Genomic DNA, 23,468 nt, shown 5'->3' with positions numbered 1-23,468 from the left:
GAGGAAGACTTCCCCAAATTTTCTTGAAATTACAAGCATACCAATGGAAAATAGGGGCTATCCTCAGTCATTATTCACTTTTATCACATGACCAGCCCATCTTCTTTTTGATTTCTTTGCTACATTATGTTTTTTATTTATAAACCTTGTTTGTAATATGTTGCAGCCTGCTTATGCCCACCCTGTTCCTTTAGATTACCCTTTGGTTTATATTAAACTTTAATTCTTTGAAGACCATACTGGTTCACAGCTCATTATCATACAATATTCCTGGAGAATATTGACATTAAAAAGGTGGATATATGGTTCAGGGAGAAGGTGAAGCCATTCAAAGAACATTTAAACCAAAAAGCAATCCAGGAGGCTAGCTTCCTCCTATTTAATTCTGGGCCCAGTAAATTATCCATTTGCAGTGTCTGACCCAAATAGATGTGTTGCTGAATGAGCCCTATAGGCTGTCCATTTCGTATATAATAGTCTAGACAATGAGCTGTCAGAGGTGTCAAACATATATGGCCATCCCAAACCAGATTAAAATGCAATTAGGAAATACTTAACAAAATAAATAAAAAATATAATAGACTACATAGACAACATTAACATATGGCTTTCTAAGGCAATATGTGGCCCATAGGGATCCTTATATGTGATTCAGAGGCTCTGGTTTCTCTCTATAGCTAAGTTGAGCTCTTTTGAGTGAATATGAATTTTAGTTAGGAAACTCTAATTTTCTAAAGTCTGATTGTGATTACAATTAAAAGAAAAAAGGAAAAACAACTACTGGCTTATATACCTAGTTTTCATTTTTTATTATTTTCTTATGAAATTTTCTTATTATTTTTTATTATTTTCTTATGAAAATTATCTACAGATACATTGAGAAAACTAATGATGAGGTAATTAGAAGGGATGAATGAAGCTTTTGCAAGCAATAGCCCACAAAAATGTTCTGCAATACACAAATAATTTACCATAATACAATTGACTGAAAGGTGTAGAAAATACAATACCACACTACGCCTATCATTTGCTGACTATTAGAAAACATTGGATCTGATAAAGCAAGATATTACCCTAAAGGCTCTCCTCCAGCAAGGAATACCACCCCCACATATATGTCAAAAATATATTAAGATTCTTTAAAAGTTATAATCACAAAGACAGAATTGTATGAGATCCCTCTGATCATTTATATAAAGCAAGGTAGAAGACAAGGAAATAACCAGATGTGTTTACCACTTTTGTGGAGGACATTTCAGAACATATCCCAAGATACAAAAGGATTTCCTATGGATTGTGAGGTTGTCCAGATACTCCTATCTGTAAATAGTGTGAATTATAAGTCCTGTATCATGGAACAGCATTCTCTTTCAGATCTATAAAATATTTGAGTAAGATCTGTGCATACATACATCAAGGGTAACTTGGATTTTAAAAAGAGGCAGGTTCACAAAGACTCTTTTCTACAGCAGAAGACATCTTCAAAGTCACTCAGTTGTCTGAAGGGTATTCAAAATAGCATATTTATTTTGTGTCTTTTGCTTACTGAATCCACAAAATAGAGAAGCATCAAAAATGGAGGTATATGCTTACCAAAGATCTCCACCATAGAGTATGCACGTGACAAAGTTTAAAGGAAAAAGGTGGTGGATATGGGATGATACTGGATGTGAGAGGCAATATGAAGGGATAGCTGGCTTTCAAGACAAGGCCAGGGTTTAAGTCTTACCTCTGTCACATACTGTCTGTATGGCCCTGGGCAAATCACTTAACCCTACAATTCAACTCTCAAAGACTAGAAATTGCAGCAAAGATGCTGATTTGCCTTGCTAGGTGAGGTGGAATTTACTCACCTCTCAATGAATTCACAAACCCAGCCCCTATTCCCTATTGTATCTCTGAATCAAGACCTAGGATAATATTAGGTCTTATCAATGAGATTCATAGTCACTCAGTAGAGACCTAGCTATCAATCAAAATAAGAAAAAAGTCAAGTGGATAAAGAACATATGTTGTCCAGATCATGACATGCAGTTGGATGGGAAAGATACTACATCTGACTCTCTAGAATTTTTATTTTCTTTTTAGGCAATTGGGGTTAAGTAACTTGCCCAGGGTCACACAGCTAGTAAGTGTCAAGTGTTTGGTCTGAGGCCAGATTTGAACTCAGGTCCTACTGACTTCAGGGCTGGTGCTCTTTCCACTGTGCCACCTAGCTGCCTTCTCTCTAGGCTTTTAAATACTGTCTCTCCAACCGACTCCTCCCCAAGCCTCGTTTTAAAGCTCTCCTTTATGTGTTGTTTTCTCCCATTAGAATGTATGTTCCTTGAGGCTAAGGACTGTTTTATTGTATTTTTCCCCAGTACTTAAAATAGTACCTAGTATATGGCAAATGCTTAACAAATACTCTGTCTAGCTATCCACAGATTATAATGAGCTGCGTCAGAATGGAAAAGGAGGAGAAAATCAGGCAGGATCATGTTAGGAAATTGCTCAGTGCTTTCATTGCTTTGAAGCTGTCTGTTGCCATGCTAAGCCATTTTTCAAGGCTAGTATTTTCATAATGATTTGATGTGGCTACAAATCATGGAACACCATGACCTGAGAATTATCAACAAAGTAAGTGATTGAAAAGACTATGAAAAGAAACACAGTGGATCGTAACAGTATATTACCAATAATTACTTGCACTGAAGAAATGATGTGAAAGACATCATCAAGGACGTGTATGATCACAGGGAAGAATGAGAGCCAGTCTGTGTACTGTACTAGAGTCCTTGAAATATGAAAAGAAATAAAGGAGGTTGCTAGTGTGTTAGATAGATATTTTATAGAGAATTTATGCACAAAATGGAAAGATGTGGATGAGTTATAATCCTCCCTGTTCTCCTGTCCCCCAACCCCAGTCTTTTTTCTCTAACGCAGGGAATTTTCCCTTTTTGTGTTATGGACTCCTGATAAAGCCTGAGGATACTCTCTCAAAATCATGTTTGTAAATGTATAAAATAATATATATAAGATTTTAGGAAACCTCAATTATTTTGAAATACAATTATAAAAATACAATCTTTTTTTAAAAGTTTATGGAGTCTAGATTCTGCTCTAATGGTATTCTCCCTTTCTGCAACACATATACATATATGTGTATGTATGCATGTATGTATGTATAATATACATATATACTTTGTTGTTCCATCACATTCAACTCTTTGTGACCACATTTGGTATTTTCTTTGGCAGAGATACTGGAGTGGCATATCATTTCCTTCTCCAGCTCATTTTACAGATGAGGGACTGAGGCAAACAGAGTTAACTGACTTGCCCAGGGTTATACATATAATAAATGTCTGAGGCCATATGTGAACTTTAACTCAGGTCTTCCTGACTCTAGTCCCAGCATTCTATCCATTGTACCACCTAACTGGCTATACCTATATCTATCTATCTATCTATCCATCTATCTATCTATTTATCTATCTATCTATCTATCTATCTATCTATCTATCTATCTATCTATCCATCTATCTATCTATTTATCTATCTATCTATCTATCTATCTATCTATCTATCTATCTATCTACACATATATACATATATATTATATAGTAATTCACATATTGTATCACCTAAATGAATATGAGCTCCTTGAAAGCAGGGACTGTGTTATTACCTGGTATATATTAAGTACTTTTCGAATGACTGATTGCACTGGTAGGGAGAGTACCCGCATCTAAGAGATGCTGGTTCCACTGTAATATCTATGGATATCAAGGTATCAATAGCTAGATAAATAAATAGATGTAGAGATGACTATACATATGTTTGTATGTATACATATATATGTATATATATATAAATAGACAAAAAAAACCCAGAAATTAGTTAACTTCATGCTCTGTATGTAAATGATTAAATATACCCAGTATAAGAAATAGGGAATAAGAGCTAATAACCCTTTAAGATTTCTGTTTATTTTGTATTGATAAAATGAGCATTAAATCATGCTTTTATTGACACAGACTGAACCATGCAAACAGGTATTTCCTTGATCCTGACATCATAGATAGAAGATCACTTAACATGTTTTATATGAATTATCTACTCCTGATCTTGTGCTGCATGGATTCAAATCTATGCCAGTCAGCTGCTTCAATCTTAAATTAATAGATGCTATCAGAAGTACTACTTTGGAGGAATGTGAAATTCTGGAGGGGGATGAGGGTATTCTCTCCTTTTACTCATGTATGCACATGCACAGACACACAAAAGAATGCTAAAAAGTGGGTTTTGGGGTTTTGAGTGTGTTTTTTTTTCCCTTGACGTTAGTGCCCATCTCAGTTCTCTAAGCTCAAAATAAGTCTAATTACTCTGGCTATGCTACCTTAATCAGTGACCATTGTGTATACATTGGCAACCATCAGAGGGAAGGCACAATACTAGGGAGAAATTAAAATACATTTTCATAGTTTGCCCTGATTTTTCTACTTCCTTTGAAGTTACACAAAAGTCACAGCGTGCAAGACTGAATCAAAAGCTCCTGAGGCATAAATGTTTTTATCCATAACTCTTTCTCTGTGACACTGGAAACAATGGCGATGCAACACTATCCCAACCTACAAATCTTATCATCAGGGACTTGTCTTTCTCCGTTTGGCAGCCTCATGCTGCCTCTCAGTGCACAGTACTTTTTATAGTCAAGATCCTCACTCTCCCTTTAAAATTTACCTCTCCTAGGTGACATCCCCTTATTTTTTCTCATTATCTTCTGAGGTGACAATTAGCCAATCTTGTAGATGGATTTGTGATAATTGGAAAAGGCTAAAGAAGATTCCCCAGATTACAATCTTTTTCCATAAGTAACAGGTCTCCATAAAAGGTCTCCATAAAACTTTCTGGAGATAATTTTATCTTCTATAACTTTAGGTTTATTAGGAAGGGTGATATACACAGTGGAAGGATGATGTGGGAAGAATTCGAGTAGGCCCACCCTTGTGCTTGAATCCTACACATTCTACCATAACTCCATAAATTTATGCTTATATAACTCCTAGAGACCCAAGAGTTATTTACCCCCTCTGACAGCGTTTTAACTAGTTTAGGCACAGAGTTTCTCTTATATTAATATGGAAAGAGCAAAAGACTCACAGTGAAAAAATGTCTGCAAAAACAGATAGCTTGACATTGTGCTCTTAAGCAAGCAGACTTTTATTACAGAACAGGTATCTACATTTTCCCTATCCATATAGATGAAATTCCCTTTCATTGCTTTTTTTTTTCAATTTGAGAGAAGAATGCATAAATCAGAAGACACCAAAAACTGAGAAGATAAGCACAAAAATAGAAAAGTGTAGAATTATAGTTTTTAATTAGTACATTTCCAGGCAGTTAAAAGACAGACAAAATTGTAAGTTCTGAGGAGCCTTTTGAGTTTATTCCAAGAAATGTATTTTTTCCACATGAGCTACAGAAAACTGCATCCCAAGCTACAGCCCTTCAGAAATTTGTCAACCTCCGTCAGCCAGTACAGAAATGAAAAATTCTCTGTGCTTCATACACCTAGCAATCTGACCTAAATATAACAAATATATTCTAGATTACACACTATTCAATGATATAATTACCTTAAAGGCACCAACTTTTTCCAACCTTCTTTGTTTCTTCTCTCCCCTCATCCTATAACCATTTAAACAATCTATGTTTAAGCTTAGTATTTATTAGGTTTGGTATTATTAAATAATAATAAATAGTCTATGATTATACCCAATTGATATATGCATTTTCTTCTGGCTTTGCATTATAGTTACAGTAAATTCCTGTTCATGCAAAAGAAACGTTAGTTGGCCCCACTGTATTCTCCATAAACACAGTGGCAACTACTGGAGAAAACAAACCTGTTTCCTGAGAGCTATGATGGTTTCTTGAACTTCTGCAGCAAAATGGCTGAAATCCTGAGGAAAACTGGAACTGGACAAATGTGTCATATTTCCTGTATTTCTATCCATCGATAATTTTTCATTATGCCTACAATGTAGGAAGCAAAATAAGATTCAGGGAAGGGGGAAGGATCTGTCAAATAAAATCAACAAAGATGTGGGTGCCTACTATGTGCAAGTCACTGAAATAGGTGCTGTGAAGAATACAAAGGACAAAAAAAATAAAGTCAGAATTAAGGATTTAAAATTAAAATGAGAATAAAGAGGAATAACTCATAGTCATTCTATTAATATATCTTTTCAAATGTATTGAAATCACTTTTTTTCCCTTGACAACTATGAGGAATGTCATGTTGTATTGCAAGTACATTTGGTATATTATTTAGATCTCAGAGGCATGTCTTTTCCTAATGACATTTTTTTTCACTTTACACAGTGACAAAGCTGTGGCAAATTAAATATCACACATTATGCAGCACCCAGGTGGGAAAATTGTTGCTGCATTACATATTCATGGAAATCACAATGCTAAGACAATGATAAGTCTGGCTGTCAAAAATCAAACCTTCTTAAAAAGCCAATTGCAAAATAGCCCAACCCTGCTGAACATGAAAGAATAGAAACTCTGTCAGCTTTTGATGCTTTTGAAAAGTTTGAGGAAAGTTCCTAACAGATAGAAGCAAATGACCAGATGATTATATAGAGTTTGGGGACTGGGAACAAAAGTAAAATCCATTTTGGAATAGAATATTCTGAAGAGAATAATTTCACAAAACAGAACAGAAATCAAAACCTCATCTCAGGTTACTGGGACTACCAGATGTTCCCTGAACTCAACATGCCATTTTGAAACTCCAAGCATGTGTTCAAGCCATCCACTATTTTAAAAATGCATTCTCTTCTCATCACTGCCTTCCAGAATCCTTATCTTCAAGGCTCAAGTCAACTGCTACATCCCCGATAAATATTTCCCTGATCCCCCACCCTTCAACTGAAAGTGTTCCTTAAAGTATCCCAGGGCACTTTGTATTTCTACTTCCCCTGCTTCATAGTCTACATTTTATGTCATTATCTGCATAAATGTAGTATTGTCACCTAGTGAGATATAAGTTCCATAAGGCAGGGAGCATAGAATTGTCTATCTCTGCATCCTTAATAAGAGGTAGCATGTAAGTGGAGAGCAAGCCTCTGAATCAATAGGCCTACATTCAAATCCCACTTGTGATACCACTGGCTGTGTGATATTAGTCCAGGCACTTATCCTCCCAGTGCCCTAGGCAACTCTTTGAAAAACTAAGCTGCGGATAGCCGTCTGCACTGGTAGAAGGAGTTCAATCACTAGGAATTCTCTACACCATTGAAATTACAGCTCTGGGAAAAAATTAAATGTGTCCCTAGTCTTGAACTTAGCAGATGTTTAATAAATATTTGCTGATTTTGTTTCTTATCCTTTGTTTTTGAAGAGGACCAATGACATCACAAGGGTGACATCTTTAATCATATTTGAGTTGTATTTAAGTGAGGCAGACTTGTGCAAAGTTGTTGGCCTCACTTTCTCTTCCATAGTCACTGAAGTCCAGTGGCAGGACAAAACTCAGGATGACTGGCGATGGCCTGGGATGCAGTGGATGACCTTGATGCCAATTACAAAACACTTTTCATGCAAACAATTGTAAAAATATCAATTGCTCATGGGTAGGCTGAGGCAATAGAATAAAAATGAAAATTCTACCTAAATTAATTTACTTATTCAGTGCTATGCCAATCAAACTACCAAAAAAAACTGTTTTAAAGAGATAGAACAAATGATAAAATTTATCTGGAAAAACAAAAGGTCAAGAATATCAAGGGAATTAATGAAAAAAAAATGCAAAGGAAAGTGGCCTAGTGGCAATCATCAAAACTTTTTGGTATTGAATAAGAAATAGAGTGGTGGGCCACTGGAATAGATTAGGTACACAAGACTAGTAAATGACAATAATAATCTAGTATTTGATAAACACAAAGACCTCAGGTTCTGGGATAAAAACTCACTATTTGACAAAAACTGCTGGGAAAACTAGAAAACAGTATGGCAGGAACTAAATATAGACCAGAATCTTACACTATGCCAAGATAACATCAAAATGGGTAAATGATTTAGACATAAAGGATGTTACCACAAGCAAATTAGGACACCAATGAATAGTTTACCTGTTTTATCTATGGACAAGGGAAGAATTTTTGACCAAACAAGAGTTAGAGAGGATCAAGGGAAGTAAAACAGATAATTTTGATCATATTGTTAAAAAATTTTTTTTTGCACAAGCAAAACCAATGCAACCAAGATTAAAAGGAAAATAGAAAGCTGGGAAATAGTTTTTATAGCAAGTGTCTCTGATAAAGGCCTCATTTCTCAAATATAGAGAACTAAGTCAAATTTATAAAATATAAGTATTCCCCAGTTGATAAATGGTCAAAGGATATGAGCAGGTGGTTTTCAGATGAAGAAATTAAAGCTATCTATAGTCATATGAAAAATGGTATAAGCATTACTGATTAGAGAAATGCAAACTAAAACAACCCTGAGGTACCACCCCCCATCTATCAGACTGGCTAATATAACAGAAATGGAAAAAGATAAATGTTGGAAAAGATGTGGGGAAAATGGGACACTAATGCACTACTGGTAGAGTTGTGAACTGATCCAAACATTCTAGAGAGCAATTTGGATGATGCCCAAAGAGCAGTAAAATTGCACATACTCTTTGATCCAGCATTACCACTACTAGGAGGGGCCATCTCCAGTTGTCCTGATCTATGTCTTGCCACTGCACCTGGGTCCAGATGGCTCCAGAGAAGAAAGGGAGCCTGGTGACCTTGCACAGCCCTCCCTCACTTAAATCCGATTCACTTGCAAGTCATGGCATCATCTTCCTGATGTCATAGTCCTCTTTGAGAACAAAGAAGAAAAAACCACCACCACCACTACTAGGTCTGTATCCCAAAGAGATCATAAAAAGGGGGAAAGGGCCTACAGGTACAAAAACATTTATAGCAGCTCTTTTGTGGTGGCGAGGAATTGGAAATTGAGGGGATGCCCATCAATTAGGCAATGGCTGAACAAGGTGTGGTATATGAATGTAATGGAATACTCTTATGCCATAAGAAATGACAGGCAGGCAGATTTCAGAAAAAAAAACTGAAAAGACTTACATGAACTGATGCAAAATGAAGTGAGCAGAACCAAGAAAACATTGTATAGGGTAACAACAACACTTCCGATAATCAACTATGAATGACTCAGCTAGTCTCATCAATACAATTATCCAAGACAATTCCACAGGATTCATGATGGAAAATGCTATCCACTGGGGCAGCTAGGTGGCGCAGTGGATAGAGCACTGGCCCTGAAATCAGAAGGAACTGAGTTCAAATCTGGTCTCAGACCAAACACTTGACACTTACTAGCTGTGTGACCTTGGGCAAGTCACTTAGCCCAAATTGCCTAAAAATAATAATAAAAAATGCTATCCACATCCAGAGAAAGAACTGAAGGAGTCTGAATGAAGATAGAAGCATACTATTTTCATTTTTTTTCATTTTTTTTTCCTTTTGGTCTGTTTCTTCTTTCACAACATGACTAATATGGAAATATGTTTAACATTTTTGCACATATATAACCTATTTCAAATTGCTTACCATTTTAGGTAAGGGAGAGAGGAGGAGAAAATTTGGAACAAAAAAAATTTAAATGAAAGTTAAAAATGCCATTACATGTAATTGGAAAAAATAAAATGCTATTTAAGACAAGGAGTGGAAGACAGAGAAAATACATTGCCATTAATTTTTTAAACAGAGAGATGGGAAGTACTACAGATATAAAATACTGCATGCATTTTCAGATGATTTCACTTAACTTTTAGTTCTACTTCTCCCTTTCACTTTATTCCAAGAGACATCTTACAAAGTAGGAGTAATCTATAAATGGATGTAATATATAAACACACCACAACAATATGACCAAATGTGATCAAAAAAAAAAAAAGAAAAGAAAAGAAAAAGTTTATGCGGCCAGAACAGTCATCACTCTGCAAACAATCTAGTGATTAGTATCTCTCAACTCAGTGGGGTTGGTCTTCAGACAACAGACACATAGTCCATCCCTATATCTGCACAGAAAGTCTTTTAAGCTTTGTTGGACCTGCTAGGGCTTGTGCTCTGAAGTAGCAGCCTTTAGAAATCCAGGGTCATGTCAGGATGAGGCATGAGAGGCTCCCTTTCTTTTCTGATCAAGAGCCTTCAGGTCCCATGATGCAGGCACTCTTGTTTTACAAGGTCTGGCTAAAAGAGATCTTACTTTATTTTGGGGGGAGGTGCACAATGGAAAACAGGAAATTTATCTTAGGTTACATACCGTTTAAGTTCTAATTTCCTACATTTGCCTACCTCTTTCTGTGTGTCTATTACTGAGATAACTGTTGAATTAAATCCATGTGAAGCAGCAGCTAGGGGACACAGTGGATAGAGCATTGGCCCTGAAGTCACGAGGACCTAAGTTCAAATCCTGCCTCAGACCAAACATTTGACACTTACTAGTTGTGTGACCCAGGGCAAGTCACTTAACCCCAACTGCTAAAAAAACAAACAAACAACAACAACAAAAACTATGTGAAACTAATTAAAATCTGTCTACATACTCATTTTCTCATAAAGAGAAAATCTCTTTATTCCATGAGTAGTAAATTTTTTTAAATGCTTGCATAAACATATGTATAAACAAATAAACAAGCATATTATTTGCTCCATAAAACAATAGAAAATTCCTGGAATGGCAGAAATACCAAACTGAAGATTCTCAAGTGTTACCTTTAACTGATTAGTCATCTGCAGAAGTATTATTTTATACAGTTGTGGAAAGGTCAAGTTCAGCAAAGATGAAACAATAAAGCAAAAGCAATCACGAGTTGATTGACTTCACAGAAAAGATCTGAGGCTTCTAGTTCACTGTGTACTTCTAGTCTTGGTGACTTAACTTCACTTTTAGACTTTAGTATCTGTATAAATAGTAGAGTCCACAAAATATTTCTATCTCTTTTAAAGATGCCTTGTTTGATTAGATGCTCAAGCTCTCTTTTTCTAGGCAAAAAGAAAATATTTAGCCTTTCAATGTTTTGGTGGGAACACCAGAACTACAGACAATGACACCAACTCCCATTTTGAAGGCCCCAGGTAATCTGCTCACTACTCCATTTAATCAAGATAGTCTAATGCCATGAATGCCTTTGACACTTCACGTCAAAATAAGGAGCAGTTTCTTCTTAAGAAGCTTTTGTGCTGCCTCAACAAAGATGAGTAGAAACTTCTCTGTGGATTCATATTGAACATTTATAGCATAGCTTCCTGCAGCACAACCTGGTGAATATTGTAATTGTAAACACTGCGTGGCCTCAATAAAAAGTTCTGAGAAACTTATAGGAAAAAAGTTGTTGAAGAAATCTTCAATGACTACTAATATACCACAACCAGGAGTGACTTCCACCTTTGTAAACATCTCAGTATCCTGAAGCATCTTTTACAACTCTAGAAGTTTTCTGTCCTGTGAAAAACAAAAAACTTCTCAAATCAATTAATTTGAACTCCCCTGATAGGTTCTGGATACAATTTTGATGAAATCTGTATATGAACACTCTCTCTCTCTCTGCCTTTGTCTATCTGTGCTTTCTCTTTGTCCCTGTCTCTCTGTCTTTCTCTTTCTCTCTGTCTAACTCTTTCATGCTATTTTGAATTTAAACTCTACAGCCTTAAATTTGCAAGTATGGCATTGGTATCTGCCTCCTCAATCTGGGCAGGTGTCATTTGCTATTTAACTGCTCATCAAACTTTCAGATCAGACCAAACTGGGGAGAATAGTTAACAGACTATATGACAGTTAGAATCTACAAAGACCTCAACAGACCTCAGTATTAGACTGAATCTAATAAGATGAAATTCAATAGGAACTCCATGTAAAAGTCTTACACCTAGATTTTTAAAAATCAGCTTTACAAGAAAAAGATGGGGTGGCATAATTAAGAGAGCAGCTTGTCTGAAAAATATCCAGGGGTTCTAGTGAACTCTTGTTTCATATAAATCAACAGCATGATATGATAGACAAAAAAAGCTAATATAATCATGGGTACACTGAAAGGGGATTTGCTTCTAGAAAAAGGAGGTAATAGAGGCTGTACTCTATATCTGGCCACATCTGTGCTATTTTCAGTTCTTGGCAAAGCAGTATAAGAAGGACATTAATAAGCTGGAGAATGTCCAAAAAAGAATAACCAGGATGGTGAAAGAACTTGATTACACATCACATGAGGAACTATCAAAGAACCTGGAGATGAATAGTCCAGAAAATAAAAGGCTCAGAAAGGAAATGATGACTGTCTTCCATTATTTGAAGGCCTATCATACGGAGGAGAAGACTTATTCTGTTTGACCACAGAGGGCAGAACCAGGAGCAATGAGTAGAGCCTGCAATTAGGCAAATTTAGACTTGATATGAGAGAGGGGAAAACTTTCTTAACAGTTTCTTAGTAAAAGCTACTTGAGAGGATTACAAATTATCTCAAATTGGAGTTCATTCCAGAAGAGTCTGTATGACGATTTGTCGGGCACATTCTAGTGGGGATTCCTTTTTATGTATATTGTTGGATTACACAGCCATCAAGGTACCTTCCAACTGTGAAATTTTGTGATTCTATGAATCTTGATTGATCTTTCTAAATTGATTGGAAAATGTTCTAGAGTATACATGCACTGACCTTTTTGGAAAAATATCTCACTATCTGTATGTTATACACAGCAATGTCATTAGAGGTTATTCCTTTAATTTCTGTGACAAAGTGTAACAGTCTTACAGGCTACAGCTTTGGCTTGGGCCATTAGTATCATATTTTCAGAGCTGGAAGAGCCCTTGGGTCATGTAATCTAATTCCATAATTTTACCCTTGAGGAAATTCAGTTCAGAGAGCCTGTGACAAGCAGTAAGTAGAAGATCTTGGACTGGAACCTAGGTTTTCTGAATCCAATTCTCTTCTCACTACAAATATCATTTTTCCACCAACAGGGACCTGTGTCTGACATTGACTCGACATCTACATGAAATGTGATTCCTGTAGCTTGTCTTCTAAGAAATGTGCAAAACTGCAATATTATGGCATAGGTCTGAATAATAATCAGCATTGTCTTGACCTAGATGTGAAATTCAGTTGTTCAACAATGACTGACAGTATTGATGAGAAGAAGTATGCTTTTCATAACCCACTTGTTTATCAAATGAAAGTCTTAGATAAGTTCATCAGTTATAAATAAGGTATTTTAAGTGAAAATTGTATGTTGTTGCATTTTTTAATTCCACAGACTATGATGGTCATTGTGCCATTCTGTTCAGGTTATTTTATTGGGCTTAACTTTAGATTGAAATGCCATCACTTCATACCCACATCTCAAGACACTAGTTGATTGACATCAATTTCTTGAATACACAGAGCAACCACTGAAGCACAAGGTTGACTCAGTTTCCACAGCAGAGGCAGAATTCAATTGCCTTCCTGGAGTCCTTGAAAGTATAGTTATGTTTTCTAAGTTTAACAGGAACCCAGCCCCACTGCGAGAACGTATACTGTCTCTAGTATCAATAAACAGGCCAGTTACAAGAAAGTTATTACTTTCAAATGTCCCTGACAAAAAACCCATTCTAGATAGCACAAGAGCACACAATCGTAGGAAGTCAAGAGGACTAAAACACAAATGAAATTAAATTGAATACAAATACTACACTACAATGGTGTCTGACATGCATATGAAATAGAGAGGAAAGAATTTTCCAACAGAGTCATAATGAGCCAGAATAACTGTCAATACTTAGCAAAAATATCCCTCAAACCTACAGTTCCTAAGAGAAAGCAAGGTAATGTGCATCTGGAGATTAAGGAAAGTAGGAATACTTGTTAGCCAGTGGGATGCAACATGGTATCAAAAGAGTCATGAAATAAAACATGCTTTACAGAATAAAGTAGGCAATAATCCTACTGTACTTTGCCCAGGACAGACTATATCTGGAATATCGAGTTCAGTTCTTGGTGAAAAGATTTATGATGGTCATTTACAAGTAGAAGTTCTCAGTCAGTCAATATGCATTCAGTAAGTACTTACTGTTTGCCAGCCATGATGTTAAGTATTGGGGATACAAAGAAAGACAAAAGAAAGTCCCTGAACTCACAATCTAATAAGGGGCATAACATGCAAATAACTATTTACTAACAAGTCAAATACAGGACAAATCAGAAACAAGCAATAGAGGGAAGACAGCAGAATTAAGAGAAACAGGCGAAGGTCTCCTGTAGAAAATAGAATTTTAGCTGGAACTTGAAGGGAGCCACAGGAGCCAGGTGGCAGAGATAAAAGGGCACATTGAAAGCATGAGAGACAGCTAGAGAAAGTGCTTGCAGTCAAAACATGGAGTGTCTTATTAGAGGAACAGCAAGGAAGCCAGTGTCACTGTATCACAGCCTAATGGGGGTGGAGGGGCTGGAGCAAAATGTGTTGTGTTGTGTAAGAAGACTGGAAAGGTGGCTGAGAGGGGGTAGAATACAAAGGGCTTTGAACACCAAAAGGAAGACCTTATATTTGATCCTGGAGGTTATAGCAACTACTGGTGCTTATTGAGTAGGAGGGTGACACAGTCTGACATGTAAGTGAGGAAAATCATTTTGGCAGCTGAGTAAAGGATAGACTGAAGTGGGATAGCAGAAGTGACAAGCAGACCAGCCAGCAAGCTATTTCAATAGTCCAGGCATGAGGGAATGAGTCTGTGCTAGGATGGTGATAATATCAGAAAGGAGAAGGAGGCATATTCAAGAGATATTAGAAAAGTGAAATTGACCTGTCCTAGCAATGGATAGGCTGGGGTGGGGGTGGGGTGAGAGATAGGAAAGAGTCAAGGATGATACCTACGTTGGAATCCAGAAGGACTGGGAGAATAGGGGGGCCTTTGACATTAATTGGGAAGTTTGGAGGTTAAGAAGGTTTGGAGGAAAAATGAGATCAGTTTTAGACATGTTGGGTTTAAGATATCTACATGACATCCAGTTCAAGATGCCTAATAGGCAGTTGGAGATGCAAGAGTAAAGGTAAAGAGAGTGGTTTCAGCTGTAAAAGTAGATGTGAGAATCATTAGCATAGAGATAATAATTGAATCCATGGATCTGATGATGTTACCAAGTAAAACGGTTTACAAGGAGAAAAGAAGAAGGCTTAGGGTAGGGCTTTGTGGGACACTCAAAATTACTAACCCTGACTGGTAAGAAGATGCAGCAAAGGAGACTGGGGAGTGGTCAAATTGGTAGAAGGAGAACTAGGAGAAAGTCATGTCATGCAAACCCAGAGAAAGACAGTATCGAGGAGAAGAGAGGGTTTGACAGTGTCAAAGGCTGTAGAGAGGTCAAGAAAAATGGAAATTGAGAAAAATCCATTGGATCTAGCAATTAAGAGATCACTGGTAACTCTGGAAAGAGCACTTTTGGTTCAATAATGTGGTCAGAAGCGAGATTTTGAGAGTAAGGAGGAAAATGAGAGGATACGATGTGGAGGTACTTATTGTAGGTGGCTTCCTCAAAGAGGTTAGACAGAAAAGACTGGAGATATTTGGAATAATAGTTAGCAGCAGAAGACATGGATGTGATTGCATGTAATAAAGAAGCTTCCAGTAGATAAGAACAGATTTAACATAGTAAGAGGGTGCGGAATGCTAGAATAAGCAATCTGATGGAGGAGATGGGATAGAATCAGATCACTTTTATAAATAGAAGGGTTTGCTTTGACAAGGAAAAGGGCAACCTCTTCCATGTGAGGCAGGGATGGAGGAGGAGATAGTGGCAGAAGGTACCTGAGTGATATGAGATGAAGAAGAAGGGAGAAGAAGCTCTTGGCACATGGCCTCATTTTTTTCCTGTAAAATATGAAAGAAGGTTCTTAGCTGGAAGGGTGGGGAGAAGAGGAGTCATGGGTGCTATGAGGAGAGAGGAAAATGTTTAAAAGAGTTGCTGTGGTGAAAGGGATAATAAGGTATGGGAAGTGAGGGATTAGGAAGGTGTAAAAGGATTACCTAGCAGCAGTAAAGGCACAGTTGAAGATACAAAACAAATTTGTAATGGACCATGTCAGAAGAGTTGCATGAATTTCTCCACCTTTATTCAGCAGCATATGTGTATGAGAGAAGGTAGCAGATGGTGGGAGTGGTGTAAGGCTAAGGTTTGGCAGGGCACAATAGGTGATTTGATAAGAGGGCAAGGATCTCAAGAGAAGAGAAATTTGTAGAGTTGAACTGGTCCTCCCAAAGGGTCAAGGTGGAATAAAAGAAGGGACTGTAGCTAGTCTAAGGGTGATGGTCTAGTAAAGAACTGAGGAGTGAAGGGATTGAAGGTCATGGTATAATTTAAAATCAGGTTTTGATATTGGGAGACAAGAGAGGTGGAAAGGCAGTATATGACCTCTCTGGAAAAATTAGGCATATTCCCTTTGCTTCTAATGGGAGTATTTGGTAGCAGAGTTAGGTTTTGTAATCTCTAAGGAAAGATTTCCCAGGAAAAATGCTTCTTTCTGGGGCAGCTACATGGTGCAGTGGATAGAGCACCAGCCCTGGATTCAGGAGGACCTGAGTTCAAATCTGGCCTCAAACACATAATACTAGCTGTGTGACCCTGGGCAAGTCACTTAACCCCATTGCCTAACCGAGAAAGAAAGAAAAAGAAAAATGCTTCTCCCAAAATAAAAAGGCTGTTTGGGAAATTAACATTTTCTCCTTCACTTGAGTTCTTCAAAGAGGAGCTGGATAACCATGTTTCAGGAATGTAATAGAGGTATTTCCTTTTCAAGAAAGAACTTTTTTGTATAAAATAGTAAATAATCTTAAAATAGGCTGGCATACACCATAAAGACTGGGTATATCTTAAAATGTCATTTGTTTTAAAATGTATTTGATATCTAGTTCTCAAAGTGAAAGCAAATCTATAGAAATTAGGTCCTTATATATACCTGTTATTCACATCAGCTGAGTCTTCTTTTTTCTCTTCTGGATAGCTATATTGAAGAGAGCGTTTTCTTCTAAGTTCTTGTGTGAATGCTCTGAACTGTCCTCTTGTTCCACAGTCTGTGAAAAAGAACAGCCTATATTAATGTCACGGAAGAACTGATAATTATTACACTGACCAAATCCTCAAATGCTATTTCTTTGTGTGAAATAGAGATTTCTTTGAGTGAAATAGAGATCTTCTAAGAAGACAGAAAGGAGAAATTTATACAATCCTTGCTCCCTAATGTCAATACCCAATACAGCACAGGATACCTTTTCTATGCACAGATTCAAGATGTCTAATATTTGCCCTGTACTGTGCCAACTCAAGCCTGATCCCTGACAGCTTTATTCCAAATTAAAAAGTATATTCATTTTCAGCCATTCCTCCCCCTCCTAACACCCACTGATGAATTTATTTTATTTTTCCTTGGACTGAAAATTTGCTGTATATATAACTCTTTAATTTTTAAGATTATGACAAAAGATCTTAACTTTCCCAATGAGAAAAAGTTTATTATTCGAAGAAATATTTGTCTAAAAAAATCCATTTTCCTACACTAAGCAACACAATAAGAATTTAACAACTGAATGTTAAGTTCTGATCTATTTTTTTTTCTTTTGAGATGGCAGGTGAACTGTAAATAATCAAATTTGGCCTCTGGGAAGATAATTCAATACTTTGGAAACTTACATGGAAAGTAGCTCCAGAGAAATAGTTTAACGCAATTTAAACTCAATTATATCAATATCATTTTGATGTATTGACTGTATCACATTTTGAGCACATGTTTCATACTCTCCATTATCTTTTCAGGGTCATTTAGAGTCTTTTCTATTGATGTCAAACACTTATCTTCACCTTGATTTCCACAAGGTTTCTGGGAAAGATATTCTGTAATAGCAGTACAAAAGAGAGGGGAAGAGCTCTTGTACTAGATTCAAAAGTGGAGAAAATCATGCAACTATTCTGACACGGTCCACTACAAATTTATGTTTTGTACCCTCAACTGGGCTCTCTCTGCTGCTAGGTAATTGTCATGTTAAGGTTTTCTTGGGGCTGTTACAATCTGAGTTTTTTCAGAAATACTTTGAAGGGAATTTCTAAGTCAGATGTGGAACAGCAGCAACATGATGAAATATTATGGTAATAAGATTAGTCACTTTGGAAGAAATTAAACTTTCATTAGCCTACAAACAGAAGCACAATTTACCTGAACAAAAGTCATGAGTAAACATAAATATATTTACATGTGATATAAAATACACTGTATTTAAAATGACTTGAAGGTTTAAAAAGAGAAGTTAATGTGAAATACACAGCTGGAAATTACAAAAACAGATGGTCGCATAAATCCCAGAAGAAAATATACATCTGTTTGTGGTTTATGAAGCTCTTTTTATTTGAAAGAGGATTTATCCAATTCAGTTGCATGAGGGCTTAGCATGGGGCTTGTTTTATTTTGTCACAAGGGCTACATTACATATGAGGAGTCATCCTTCACTTCTGATAAAAATGAATTGGTACATGATTTGCCAAGCAGATGTACCAATTGTGGGGTTCTGACAGAACCAAATGGAGAAGTGATAAGGAATAATGGCTACACTTAAGAAAAGTGTTGAATTAAATCTGTTTGTATCACCTAGAAGGGTATGCAAAGACTCCGTTGATTAGATGATAGGGAAAATGATTTTGGAACTGAGCAATAACCTGTAGAGATTGTTGCTTCTGTACCTTTTCCTTCCAGGGTGGTAATTCTAGGATAAAAGGATATCCAACTAGAAGAGTGGGTCTGTTTATTAACAAGAAAAAGGTGATCATGAGGAAGGTGTATGAAATAAAAATGACTATGGGGAAGAAAGATGTTATTGGTTATAAAACCGGTTCTACAGAGAGAGAAAAGAGAGGGAAGCAAAAGGTTTACAAAATATACACATTATGGCCAAAATAAAATAACATTTTAGAATCTGTATCATTTATAGTAATTTTTTAAAATGTGAAGTAATTTTAATGAGAAATTAAAAACAAATAAACAAAAAAAATGACAAACCAGCAAATCCCAGTGAAGATATAAGGGCTCCAGTTTATTGAAGAAATTCAATAATATCCTCTGGTCTTATCTTCTTTGGAACTGAGAAATTTTGGTTCTGCTGCTCCTTTTTCTAATTTCTCAGCATTTCATTTGATAGTCCCCCCATCCCATAATTTCTCTCCACAAATCATAGAAATACATTTACTGAATATTTGCTTGCTCAATTTACCCTCAATGGTCCATGCTATAGCCTCTACACTTTTTTACTCTGCTCAATACACCTTGTTTTCATGTAGAGCCCAGTTTTTCCTATTAGTACTTTAATGGACCTATATTTTCACCAGTGTGGCTGTTTCCTCCAATGATGGGCATTTAAATCCCTCTTTGCCTTCTTAGCCACTGTAATTCTTGTCCACATGCTCCCACATAAATCCTTCACAATACATAAATGGTATTCCTCAGCAAGATACATCTTTATAGTCACCCCAGCTGATTGTCATGGAAAATATAGTATCCTGTTACACTGTCTGTTAACTGTTAAAAAGCTCCACTTGACTCAGTAGAGCAAGAAGTCATCTTAAAGATTCTCCACCAAAAACTGTCATCCATAACGATGTTAAGGTCATGCAAATATCCTCCAAAAACATGAAATAACTGAGATAACTTTGCTTAATCCAGCTTAACAAGCTGGATCCAGAATATATAGACATATGCTTGATAAAGGTGGTTGACACTGTCATAGAAGAAATCCAGTGCAAAGCTCAAGTCAAAGGAAGATTCCCACTAGATGGTGAGGACTTTCTCTTGTTGTCTTGATAGTACATAAGCATACATCTGTTTTCTCTTTATTTCAATATACAGCTGATTCATTTTTTATAGCTATACAATACATTTAGGCAGCTAATTGTTGTGATGGATGCAGCACAGGACCTGGAGTCCATAACACCTGTGTTCAAATCCAGCTTTAGAAACTTACTAGCTGTGTGACCATGGGCAAATCACTTAACCTCTGTCTGCCTCAGTTTCCTCATCTGAAAAATTGGCATGGAAAACAAAGCACATACCTCCCAGGTTATCATGAGGATAAAATGAGACAATGTTTGTAAAGCACTTTGCAAACCTCAAAACATTGCATAAATGCTATTTATTATGATTACTATTATTAACTATTTAACATTTTTTTCTATCACTTCTCTGATTCAATTCTTCATTGCTAATATGTCACAATCTACTTTGATAAAGTAGGAACACAGATCAATAGATTTTAACGTATTCTTGAAAACATTTTTTCTATTGATAATGTCCATTATTTTTAAAAAATGTTAGACATTTCCTGATATTACCCTTGCCTCAATCATCCATAGGGAGAACCTGGCTAGAATTTATCATGTTTTCCAGGCAATGGTACAGACTTAGGTAATGAGAATATCAGTAAAAATGTATTTTCTGAGGCTACACTTTTTCCCACTTTTGAGACATATATACTCACATACGTGTATACAAATAACATTATATGAAAAATGCATACATATGTATATATGTATAATTAAAAGAAATATATTACATATAATGCAAAATATATGAGAAGTTGATTATACATATAATAAAAATTATACTATATTAATGAAAATATATATTATTTTATAATTATATATATACATATATAATGTATATTTCTCATTGTCATTTCCCCATCATACTTTCCTGTTTGTGGAAGAAATTTAGAGAGCCTGGAATTTTCTGACCTACTTTGCCATCTTCCTAGAATCCGACTTGCCATAAACATTTATAGAAATACTTTAAAACACAGGTTCATAACCTTGGGTACATGAATTTTTTTAAAAAATATTTTTATAACATCCTTTTAACATAATTGATGCCCTTCGTAATCGTATCTATTTTATGTATATAAAATCAATATTACAAGAAAGGCTTCCTTGGCTTTGCCAGACTGACAAAAAGGTCCATGACACATACAAAAAAAAAAAGAAAGAAAGAAAGAACCATTATCCTTCGCAGTGTCCATTATTTCAATGAAGATCTACTGAGACAGATTATAGCCCCATTCACACTTTAGTAACCCTCCTGAATTGTTGTGGCAAAACAAAAACGAAAACAGATCATTCAGTGACCAGATCAATAGTGACATGTTTTTTTCCTTTGTATTCCCAGTGCTTTGTACAATGCCTAAAAAAAACATAGTATTTAGTGACTTATTGAGTAATTATCTTTTTAGTCTCCTCCCACACATGCTGTAGTTCAACTATACTGACCAATTTGATCTTTACACATGACATTCAATTTCTCATCTCTGTGCCTTTGCACTGGCTGCAGGTACCCCCATGCCTGGCTTGCCTGCCTCCTCTTCTTAGATTCCTTAGCCTCCTTCAAGACTCAGATACTTCTCTCTCCCACCTGTATGATTTCCTTCCCTGGACCTCCCTCTCCAGCTTCTAAGGTTATCATATCCACTCTCTCTATTCTTTATTATGCCTATCCATGTACATAGTGCTGTCTCCTCCATTCATATGTAAGTTCCTTGATGGCAGGTGTTGAGGGCATCTTCACAAAATCTTGTTGATTGAACGGTAGGCATTCAGCTTTAATGAAAGCTATTTCTAGAAAATATAAACTTGAAACATGATTTTAACCAAAAAAAAAAACCACGCTAATGAAAATATACCATGAGGAACTGAAGTTCATCTGAATAGAATATTAATTCTTAGTTATGTAGGACACTACTTGAAATCTATGGAGTTCGGTTTGATTTCCAGAACTCCATCTCTACTCTTCTAGAGAAAGATGAAGCTCAAATAATTAAACCCTTTAAACCTTATTATCTTTTTCTATGTAAGTAAAGGCAAGATTAGAAGGGAAAAGCACAGATTTCTTCAAAATGAGTGACAGAAGGTTCATAATAAGTATCCAAGTGCTTTAAGCTATCAAATACTAGACCTTAAATAACAACAAATATTTATCTGTTTATTTATGGTTTAGTGAATAGAGATAACATGGTACCATGGGATATGACCACAGAGTTAAACCTGGGTTTAAGTTCTCCTCTGACACATATTAGCTTTGTAATCCTGGATGAGTCATTTGATCTCTAGGTGACCATGGAAATGATAAACTAGAGGTCACAGAATAGACAAGTTGCTGATCTGCCTTAGCAGAAATTTTCCTGACCAAGAATATTTTATACCAATAAACTTACAGGTCCAGCCACACTGCCTCCAACACAAAAACAAACAAAAAAATTAATAATGAGTCCTTTTTCTCCCCAAAAGAAAAAATCACTTTGTAATATGAGGTTAAGAAGTAGACACAATTGACCAGAATCATTGGGAAAATAAGTATCTTTGGAAGAATATAAGGATGTTTGGGATTGTATGAGACTACTAAGATATGTGAACTGCTTGATTCATTAAAGCAGCAATTTATAGTACAATATCCAAGGGAAATAGCCTATATATGTTGTAATTATACATAGAATTATATAATAAAAGATTTCGATAATATAAAAATGTTGATTTTATTCTATAGTATATAATATAAATAATATAATTTATAACATAGCTATAACACAACAATATTACATAATATATGCAATACATAGCAACATACAATGGTATATATGATCATATTAAAATATCATTACATAATATTAACATAATGTAATAAATGTAATGTAATATAATATAATTCCATACCAAATTACATTCTATTGGAGAAAGCCATTTTAAAAATCAGTTGCTATTGGTCAGTAAATGTCGCAAAATTAAACTGATTTTATTTCTAATTATTTACCATATAGGCTTCTTAAATTATGGTTTGATTAATGTATATTTTAAGGTGATTTTACAAGTGAATTGATTTTTTTGAAGATAATTACTGAGATCTGTAATGTGGGTATTCCCTCCACTGATGCTGATCTCAACCCAGCTAAAACTTCTCAGTTCTACGTCATTCTTATTCATGTTCTCCAACACAGCCTCAGTTTAGAGAATACCCATGTTGGAAGCCTGCCTAAAAGACTTAGGTCTTTTTACATTCTTGAAGCTTCTGTCTTGTACAGCCATAATGGTGTTCATCTGTTATTCATCACCTTTGATACATGATTAGCTGTCCTCCTTTTCTAATAATAAATTTCCTCAAAAATATCATTTATATTACTTCTCACATATAATTCATCTTTGGAAACATGCTGCAGTCTAACTGGCATCTCTTCATTGACTACATTGCTAATGCTTAATTGCGATGTTTCATGATTCACCAGGCAGACATTTGTATTAAAAAGGTGTTTTTTTAAAATTTCCTCTTTCTCCCACCATCCATGTTCTTCATTCCTCATCATGTACTGCTAAACAGAGGCAAAGAAAGTCACAAAAACCATGCTGATTGGGTCCA

The 23,468-nt window shown here is 35.8% G+C and overlaps 1 protein-coding gene across 1 annotated transcript in view; it reads right to left on the bottom strand.

Moving 5' to 3' along the window:
• PXDNL (peroxidasin like) overlaps nt 1-23,468 on the bottom strand; it is a 510,805-nt gene that overhangs the window by 13,813 nt on the left and 473,524 nt on the right. Inside the window, 2 exon segments of the mRNA XM_020992584.2 lie at nt 5,892-6,021; nt 16,992-17,106. Coding sequence (XP_020848243.1) covers nt 5,892-6,021; nt 16,992-17,106 — 245 coding nt within the window.

Source organism: Phascolarctos cinereus, unplaced genomic scaffold (assembly GCF_003287225.1).
Source record: "Phascolarctos cinereus isolate Bilbo 61053 unplaced genomic scaffold, phaCin_HiC Scaffold_4;HRSCAF=312, whole genome shotgun sequence".
NCBI classification, from domain to species: Eukaryota; Metazoa; Chordata; class Mammalia; order Diprotodontia; family Phascolarctidae; genus Phascolarctos; species Phascolarctos cinereus.
The sequence above is the reverse complement of the archived record's forward strand: the minus strand, read 5'-3'. Positions and strand labels throughout refer to the sequence as shown.